General features: G+C 43.0%; 1 protein-coding gene across 2 annotated transcripts; it reads left to right on the top strand.

The window, feature by feature from the left end:
- The first annotated feature begins 223 nt into the window (after nucleotides 1-223).
- Nucleotides 224-9,010, top strand: LOC122941652. 2 transcript variants are annotated; one of them, XM_044299060.1, is made up of 5 exons: nucleotides 224-401; nucleotides 5,480-5,578; nucleotides 5,747-6,097; nucleotides 7,583-7,640; nucleotides 8,524-9,010. In XM_044299060.1, the coding sequence occupies exons 2-5, from the start codon at nucleotides 5,512-5,514 to the stop codon at nucleotides 8,534-8,536; spliced, it is 489 nt and encodes a 162-aa protein (XP_044154995.1). In that variant the 5' UTR covers nucleotides 224-401; nucleotides 5,480-5,511; the 3' UTR covers nucleotides 8,537-9,010. The 2 variants fall into 2 exon arrangements, with proteins under 2 accessions (XP_044154995.1, XP_044154993.1); XM_044299058.1 differs by lacking the exon at nucleotides 7,583-7,640.
- The last annotated feature ends 715 nt before the right edge of the window (nucleotides 9,011-9,725 follow it).

The raw sequence follows: 9,725 nt of genomic DNA, 5'->3' as shown, positions 1-9,725 counted from the left end.
ACGCTGCCGTCACACACTCAGGTTGTATCCGTCCTTTATACTTTCTCTTCTTTTATCATCCACTCCTGATTTTGGTTTCCAAAACTGCATCAGGAACCTGACTGGGTGAAAGCGCCCTTAGGCGATGACTCGCATTTTGTGCAGAACCGGTTGGTCAGGTGACTTTCCTGCAGATTGCTTCATCTGTAACAGTGTTACAGCCAAACCAGCAGAGACTCTGCAGCGCCAGCTTCTGCCGCCAGCCTTGGGGTGTGCAAGCCGTGCAGAAAGGGGGCGCTGCAGCCTCTTGGGCTCCTGATGGGGACTGCTGTGAGCTAGGACTGTATTATTACCTTCTGTAGGATCAGGGAGAGGCGGAAACCAAGCAGATGCTGGATACGTGCAGATACCATGGAGATCCGGTACGAGGACAGACACGGGATATGCGCTCCATAAAACTTTTAAGGCTGTCTGCTAACTTCCAGGGCGATACGGGGTGACACAGGGCAATGCGGGGTGACACAGGGCGATAAGGGGTGACACAGGGACATATGATGGTAATGATCTGTGTAACAGAATACAGCATAAAATAATGACCGGACAGAACTAGCGCCTCCACATACATAACATGGAGCAGAGGCCAAGCATGCACCCTGCTGCTATCGGACAGATGGCGACAGCAGAGTGCTGTACTCTAGGGGATGCATGTACTGAATATCTGTGTGTATGATGTATGTGCACCTGTATAGGAGCCTCTGTATATGTATGATGTATGTGCACCTGTATAGGAGCCTCTGTATATGTATGATGTATGTGCACCTGTATAGGAGCCTCTGTATATGTATGATGGATGTGCACCTGTATAGGAGCCTCTGTACATGTATGATGGATGTGCACCTGTATAGGAGCCTCTGTACGTATATGTATGATGCATATGTGCCTGTATAGGAGCCTTTGTATATGTATGATGAATGTGCATCTGTATAAGAGCCTCTATACGTATATTTATGATGTATATGTACCTGTATAGCAGCCTCTGTATATGTATGATGCATATGTATCTGTATAGGAAGCTCTGCATATGTATGATGTATGTGTGCCTGTATAGAAGCCTCTGTATATGTATGATGTATGTGAACCTGTATAGGAGCCTCAACATATGTATGAAGTATAGGAGCCTCTGTATGTGTATGATGTATGTGCATCTGTATAGGAGCCTCTGTATATGTATGATGTATGTGCACCTGTATAGGAGCCTCTGTACATATATGTATGATGTATATGTACCTGTATAGGAGACTCTGTATATGTATGATGGATGTGCACCTGTATAGGAGACTCTGTACGTATATGTATGATGCATATGTGCCTGTATAGGAGCCTTTGTATATGTATGATGAATGTGCATCTGTATAAGAGCCTCTATACGTATATGTATGATGTATATGTACCTGTATAGCAGCCTCTGCATATGTATGATGCATATGCATTTGTATAGGAAGCTCTGCATATGTATGATGTATGTGTGCCTGTATAGAAGCCTCTGTATATGTATGATGTATGTGAACCTGTATAGGAGCCTCAACATATGTATGATGTATAGGAGCCTCTGTATGTGTATGATGTATGTGCATCTGTATAGGAGCCTCTGTATATGTATGATGTATGTGCACCTGTATAGGAGCCTCTGTACATATATGTATGATGTATATGTACCTGTATAGGAGACTCTGTATATGTATGATGTATATGTGCCTGTATAGGTGACTCTGTATATGTATGATATATATGCACCTGTATAGCAGCCTCTGTATATGTATGATGTATATGTACCTGTATAGCAGCCTCTGTATATGTATGATGCATATGCATCTGTATAGGAAGCTCTGCATATGTATGATGTATGTGTGCCTGTATAGAAGCCTCTGTATATGTATGATGTATGTGAACCTGTATAGGAGCCTCAACATATGTATGATGTATAGGAGCCTCTGTATGTGTATGATGTATGTGCATCTGTATAGGAGCCTCTGTATATGTATGATGTATGTGCACTTGTATAGGAGCCTCTGTACATATATGTATGATGTATATGTACCTGTATAGGAGCCTCTGTATATGTATGATGTATGTGCACCTGTATAGGAGCCTCTGTACGTATATGCATGATGTATATGTACCTGTATAGGAGACTCTGTATATGTATGATGTATATGTACCTGTATAGGAGACTCTGTATATGTATGATATATATGCACCTGTATAGGAGCCTCTGTATATGTATGATGCATGTGCACCTGTATAAGAGCCTCTGTATATGTATGATGGATGCACACATTTATTGGAGCTTCTGTATATGTATGAGGTATGTGAACATGTATAGGAGCCTCTGTATATGTATGATGTATGTGCACCTGTATAGGAGCCTCTGTACGTATATGCATGATGTATATGTACCTGTATAGGAGACTCTGTATATGTATGATGTATATGTACCTGTATAGGAGACTCTGTATATGTATGATATATATGCACCTGTATAGGAGCCTCTGTATATGTATGATGTATGTGCACCTGTATAAGAGCCTCTGTATATGTATGATGGATGCACACATTTATTGGAGCTTCTGTATATGTATGAGGTATGTGAACCTGTATAGGAGCCTCTGTATATGTATAATGTATGTACATCTTTAAAGGAGCCTCTGTATATGTATGATGTATGTTCACCTTTATAGGGACCTCTATATATTTATGATGTATAGGAGCCTCTGTATGATGTATGTGCGCCTGTATATGTATATGCACCTGTATAGACGCCTGTACATGCATGTATGTGTACCTGTAAAGGAGTCTCTTTATATGTATGATATATAGGAGCCTCTGTATATGTATGATGTAGGTGCACCTTTATAGGGACTTCTGTATACAGTGCCTTGCAAAAGTATTCCCCCCCCCCCCCCCCGACTTTTTTTTGTGTTTTTGGTGCCTCACAACCTGGAATTAACATGGATTGTTTGAGGATTTGCATCATTTAATTTACAGAACTTGTTATCAGTATAAAAGACACCTGTCCACAACCTCAAACAGTCACACTCCAAACTCCTCTATGGCCAAGACCAAAGAGCTGCTGGGGCACACCAGAAGCAAAATTCTAGACCTGCATCAGGCTGGGAAGACTGAATCTGCAACAGGCAAGCAGCTTGGTGGGAAGAAATCAACTGTGGGAGCAATTATAAGAAAATGGAAGACATACAAGACCACTGATAATCTCCCTCGATCTGGGGCTCCACGCAAGATCTCACCCCGTGGGGTCAACATGATCACAAGAACCGTGAGCAAAAATCCCAGAACCACACGGGGGGACCTAGTGAATAACCTGCAGAGAGCTGGGACCAAAGTAACAAAGGCTACCATCGGTAACACACTACGCCGCCAGAGACTCAAATCCTGCAGTGCCCCCTGCTTAAGCCAGTACATGTCCGGGCCCGTCTGAAGTTTGCTAGAGAGCATTTGGATGATCCAGAAGAGGATTGGGAGAATGTCATATGGTCAGATGAAACCAAAGTAGAAGTTTTTGGCGAAAACTCAACTTGACGTGTTTGGAGGAGAAAAAATGCTGAAATGCATCCAAAGAACACCATACTGGGAAGCATGGGGGTGGTAACATCATGCTTTGGGGCTGTTTTTCTGCAAGGGGACCAGGACGACTGATCCATGTAAAGGAGTGAATGGGGCCATGTATTGTGAGATTTTGAGTGAAAAACTTCATCCATCAGCAAGGTCATTGAAGATTAAATGTGGCTGGGTCTTTCAACATGACAATGATCCCAAACACCGCCAGGTCAACGAAGGAGTGGCTTCGTAAGGAGCATTTCAAGGTCCTGTAGTGGCCTAACCAGTCTCCAGATGTCAACCCCATAGAAAACCTTTGAAGGGAGTTGAAAGTCTGTGTTGCCCAGCGACAGCCCCAAAACATCACTGCTCTAGAGGAGATCTGCATGGCGGAATGGGCCAAAAGACCAGCAACAGTGTGTGTGTGAAAACCTTGTGAAGACTCACAGAAAACGTTTGACCTCTGTCATTGCCAACAAAGGGTATATAACATGAGTATATGTATGATGTATGTGCACCTGTATAGGAGCCTCTGTATATGTATAATGTATGTGCACCTTTATAGGGACCTCTATATATGTATGATGTATGTGTACCTGTATAGGAGCCTCTGAATATGTATGATGTATGTGCGCCTGTATAGGAGCCTCTGGATATGTATGATGTACAGTATGTGCGCCTGTATAGGAGACTCTGTATATGTATGATGTATGTGCACCTGTATAGGAGACTCTGTATATGTATGATGTATGTGCACCTGTATAGGAGCCTCTGTATATGTATGATGTATGTGCACCTGTATAGGAGCCTCTGTATATGTATGATGGATGTGCACCTGTATAGGAGCCTCTGTACATGTATGATGGATGTGCACCTGTATAGGAGACTTTGTATATGTATGATGTATGTGCACCTCCATTGGAGCTTCTGTATATGTATGTGTATAGGAGCCTCTGTATATGTATGATGTATGTGCATCTTTATTGGAGCTTCTGTATATGTATGATGTATGTGTATAGGAGCCTCTGTATATGTATGATATATGTGCACCTGTAAAGGAGCCTTTGTATATGTATGTGTATAGTATCTTCTGCATATGTATGTGTGCCTGTATAGGATCCTCTGTATATGTATGATGTATATGCACCTGTATAGGAGCTTCTGTATATGTATGATGTATGTGCACCTGTATAGGAGCCTCTGTATATGTATGATGTATATGCACCTGCATAGGAGTTTCTGTATATGTTTGTATGTGCACTTGTATAGGAGCCTCTGTGTATATAACTATGTATTATCTGTGTATATGAGGGTATATAGCTATGTATGATCTGTGTATATGAGGGTATATAGCTATGTATGAATTGTGTATTTAGCTATGTATGATCTCTGTAGATAGCTATATATGATCTGTGTATATGAGGATATATAGCTATGTATGATCTGTGTGGATAGCTATGTATGATTTGTGTATATAAGGGTACATGGCTATGTATGATCTGTGTGGATACCTATGTATGATTTGTGTATATGAGGGTACATGGCTATGTATGATCTGTGTATATGAAAGTTTATAGCTATGTATGATCGATGTACATGGCTATGTATGATTTGTATATATAGCTATGTATGATCTGTGTATATGAGGATATATAGCTATGCATGATCTATGTATTTGAGGGTATATAGCTATGTATGCTCTGTGCATATAGGTATGTATGATCTGTGTATATGAGGGTATATAGCTATGTATGATCTATGTATATAGGTATGTATGCTCTGTGTATATAGCTATGTACGATCTGTGTGTGTGCATGTACACTACTTCATGTAGAGGTGTCAGTATGCAGTGGATTTTCAGCTTTATATTTGGTTCTGATTTTAGGATCTGAGAAGCCATAAATAAAGGTAAGAAGGATGAATTCCCGACCGCTCATGGCGACAGCGGCCCTGCCCCTCGTCCTGTTTCTGCTGTTCCGGAACGGTGAGTCTGAATCTAAATCTGCCATTAGTGCTCAGGGGCCCCACCTGTACCATAGGGGCCCATAAACATGACACAAGGTCCATGTGCTGGCTGCATCTGCATCTGTGCCTGCTCCTTTGACCTGAACTCCTGTTGGACACACGTTCACACAGTGTCTTTTTCTTCCAGTTTGCGGCCAGTTTGTGGTGGACAATGTGTACATTGTGGACGGAGTTGCCAAAGGCAGCATGACGTTACCGTGCTCGCTCACCGCACCCAGCAACTGGAAGGACCACAAGCTGAAGATTATCTGGTTCAAAAACTTTACAGAAAAATTATGGGATTGTGTGGTGAAAAGAGAGAAGCCGCCCAATTGTCGCTCGTCCCCGAACTCTTCCCGGACTCGAATCTCATGGGAGGTCTTTGGAAACGCTGATTTAGAGATCTCTGTGCTACAGGAATCGGACGCTGGGCCGTATCAGTGCTGGATCCTCCTGTCAGACGCCTACCGCCGCAGAGACCTGCTCCTCAGGGTCAACGGTAACCACAATCCTTCACCATTGCTAGATCTGTTTCTGGAAAAGCTGGGTGACCAGAAGGTGGCATAAAGCAGGTGTGATCCCAGACAAGCCCATCATCTAGTGTATGACGCAGGGAGTGGTCATCGGCCCCAAGCCAGGACAAGGGATTGTCCAGATGGGATACAGTTGTAACAAACCCTTAGCTGTGTGAGCAGGACTAGATCAGGGCAGCTTTTCAGGTGGTCAATGTAAGCAGCAATGTTTCCATTCACTGACAGGAAACAGAGATCTTGAAAATGTAGCAAAATTGAAACAGAATGCATCTTCGAATGTCTGGACCACAGTGAAAGTCCGTTGTGCAGAGCGATGGTTCTAGTTATAGTCATATAGTGGTCTTCGGTGGTCTTCCACCGTCAGACTTCCCGACGCAGTGCCACCTGCTCCTCTGACGGAAAAATAAAATGGGATGATCAGGATGTTGGAGGAATGTGGCAGAACGGCGGAGAAGGTTTGTCCGGTCATCTACTGGCCACTGTCAGCTGGAAGTACTATCCACAGCCGCTCCCCTCACCCACTGCTCACTGGGGTCTGACAGGCACAAAGATGTCAGGCAGGGGCGTAGCTAAAGGCTCATGGGCCATGGTGAAAGAGTTCAGCTGGGGGCCCCCCTTCCCTCAGTGTTTTGTGGCCAGGGGCAGCGGAGCACATAACCTTTGTGCTGCCTGAGGCAAAAAGTTTAATGCCCCCCGCCCAGCAAGAGCTCTTGGGACCGGAAACAACTGCTACCTCTGCACCCCCCTATAGCTACACCCCTGATCTTAGGACTGGTGGCATTGTAGGACCGGGAAGGAGGGAAATATCTCCAAAGCCTCATATTCGCCCATATAGTGCCAGACACAAAAAAAATATCATAATATCTCTATAATAGTGCCAGGCCGCAACTCTATAATAGTACCCGGAAGCATCTCTATAATAGTGCCAGGCAGCATCTCTATAATAGTGCCAGGCAGCATCTCTATAATAGTGTCAGGAAGCACCTCTATAACAGTGCAATGCTGTACAGTTATGATGGTGCTATGTGGTTGCTTTACTGCAATACTATACACATCCTCTATAATAGTAACCCTCACTACCTCTACGATAGTGCCATACATATCCCATATTATAGTAACCCTCAGTACCTCTACGATAGTACCATACACATCCTCTATGATGGTTCCTCTAATACCGATGGCATATTCTAAGAATAGGTCACCAATTCCGTAAAACCTACTTAAGGGCCTGCCATACCCTCAAAACCAGTGCTATAAGGTTATGCCCCGGTATGGTGAACACAGGGTGGTGGAGATCTTGGGGCCATTGCTGGTATTGCCCATTCTTTAATCAGACCCTATAGGGCTTTCCATACCAATCATAATCTGTTTGGAAGGATTCCTCAGCTCATTGTGTGGTCTAAATGAATGCTTTATGGGGTCATTTATGAAGTTGTGTATATGTGTTACAGATTCAGTCACACACTGGACTTGCGGCAGAATCTGCAACTTCTTCCCCTTCCATTCCACGTAAGCCAGTTCTAAAAAAAGGGGCATGGCGTGGGCAAGAAAGGCGTGGGCCAGCAGCCCGTCTCATTTATCATTTAGAAAATGCAAGGGAGCTTACGTAGATCTAAGGCTGTTAGGCGCCGGAAGTCGATGCGCTTAAGTTATGTAAAGGCTAGGGCCACCGAAGGGATATTAAGACCGGCGTCTATAAAACGCTGGTCTTAATTAGTGATGAGCGGCAGGGGCTATATTCGAATTTGCGATATTTAACGAATATTTGGTAGAATATTCATCATATATTCGCGAATTCCGAGAATTCAAGACTATTTTATTGAATGCGAAAAATCTGCAATGTAAAAATCGCGTAATGCGAATTCGTAATGCGAAATACTGTCGTGGGTGACTTTGGCTACATTTTTCAAGCTGGCATAAGTTTTGTGAGACTGGAGAAAATTGGTTGGCACGGCAGAACATTAGCATAGCTTTATATGCAGATAGAGTCAAGTGCTCCAATATATTCACAATTGCGCTAATTGGCAGTGATTAGAATATTTTTTCGTGCAACTTTACATTTTAGCAGGTCTGACTACAGATTACTGATTGGTGCACTAAGTATTGTTGTGAACTTGACATTGCTTCCTTCTCGTTAGCCCTCAAACAAGAAGCAGAGAGGAATCCTATGTTCTGATGGAAAAAATGCAAAATATTAGATATAATGAATATATAGCACTCTATTCTAAATATTTGCGAATTCTCGAAGTGGCGATATTCGCGATAAAAACTTTGCTATTCAAATATTTGTGCTCAACACTAGTCTTAATAAATGACACCATATGTTTCCATATTGGCATGATGGACACCAGAAATCATCTGCTCATATCTATAAACCTCTTCTTCTCACCAGGAGTCCCTACTGATGGTCCAGGACCAGACACAAGAGGTCAGTTCTTAGGACTGGTGTTGGATGCTTCTTCATGGAGGTTCTTCCTGCTGAACAGCTGGCCATTGGCTGCTTTCCTCATTCTGCTGCTTCTGACTCAAAGATTACGTATCAGTAGGAGAAAGAGAAAATGTAATCTCCCTAACTTAATATAACTTGATGGACGAGGTGTGATGTTGAGAGGTGGATCCAGAGAAGGCCCACGGACGAGATGAAAGGATTCAGGATGTGGAACAGGGGTCAAGGTCAAAGACGTTTCTTATCTTAAGGAAACACTGGAGTTCTGTGCATTGCGCTGAAGGGTGAGGAGTAGCGGAGAGATGGGTTCTAGAGGCTACTTTCACACTAGCGTTTTTGCTGGATCCGGCAGGGTTCAGCAAAAACGCTTCCATTAGTGATAATACAACCGTCTGCATCCGTTATGAACGCATCCGGTTGTATTATCTTTAACATGCCCAAGACGGATCCATTATAAGCTCCATTGAAAGTCAATAGGGGACGGATCCGTTTTCTATTGTGTCAGAGAAAACGGATCTGTCCCCATTGACTTGCATTATGGGTCATGACGGATCCGTCTTGCTCCTCAATATACTATGACAGAAAGCAAACTGCAGCATGCTGCTCTCCGGTATGAGAACGGAATGAAATGTATTTTGGAGCATTCCGTTCTGTTCAGTTACATTTTGTCCCCATTGACAATGAATGGAGACAAAACGGGAGTGTTTTTTTTTTTTTCCAGTATTGAGACCCCATTACGTATCTCAATACCGGAAAATATTAAACGCTAGTGTGAAAGTAGCCTAAGACCCTGGGGGGTGAGGGGTAGAGATAAGTTGGGCTATAGTTTTTATTTTAATTTTTTTCCGGACAAGTTATACATTCTAATGTGGTATACAATATAGAGGTGACTGGAAAAAAATCCAAATGTGTGGGAATTGGAAAAAACACAATTCCACCAAAGTTTTATGGGTTTTGTTTTTACGGCGTCCAATATGCGGTAAAGCTGACTTGGGCTCTTCATTCTCCAGGTCAGTACGATTATGGCAATACCATGCTTAGGGCTTGTTCACGTCACCGTTATGAATTCCTTCATTGTTTTCCATTATAACATGGTTATAACGGAAAGTAACAGAATCCATAAGACGGAAGTCAAAACAGAAGCCTTT

This window comes from Bufo gargarizans, chromosome 6 (assembly GCF_014858855.1).
Source record: "Bufo gargarizans isolate SCDJY-AF-19 chromosome 6, ASM1485885v1, whole genome shotgun sequence".
Taxonomy (NCBI): Eukaryota; Metazoa; Chordata; class Amphibia; order Anura; family Bufonidae; genus Bufo; species Bufo gargarizans.
Note: the sequence above shows the minus strand (reverse complement) of the source record. Positions and strands in the feature narration are given on the sequence as shown.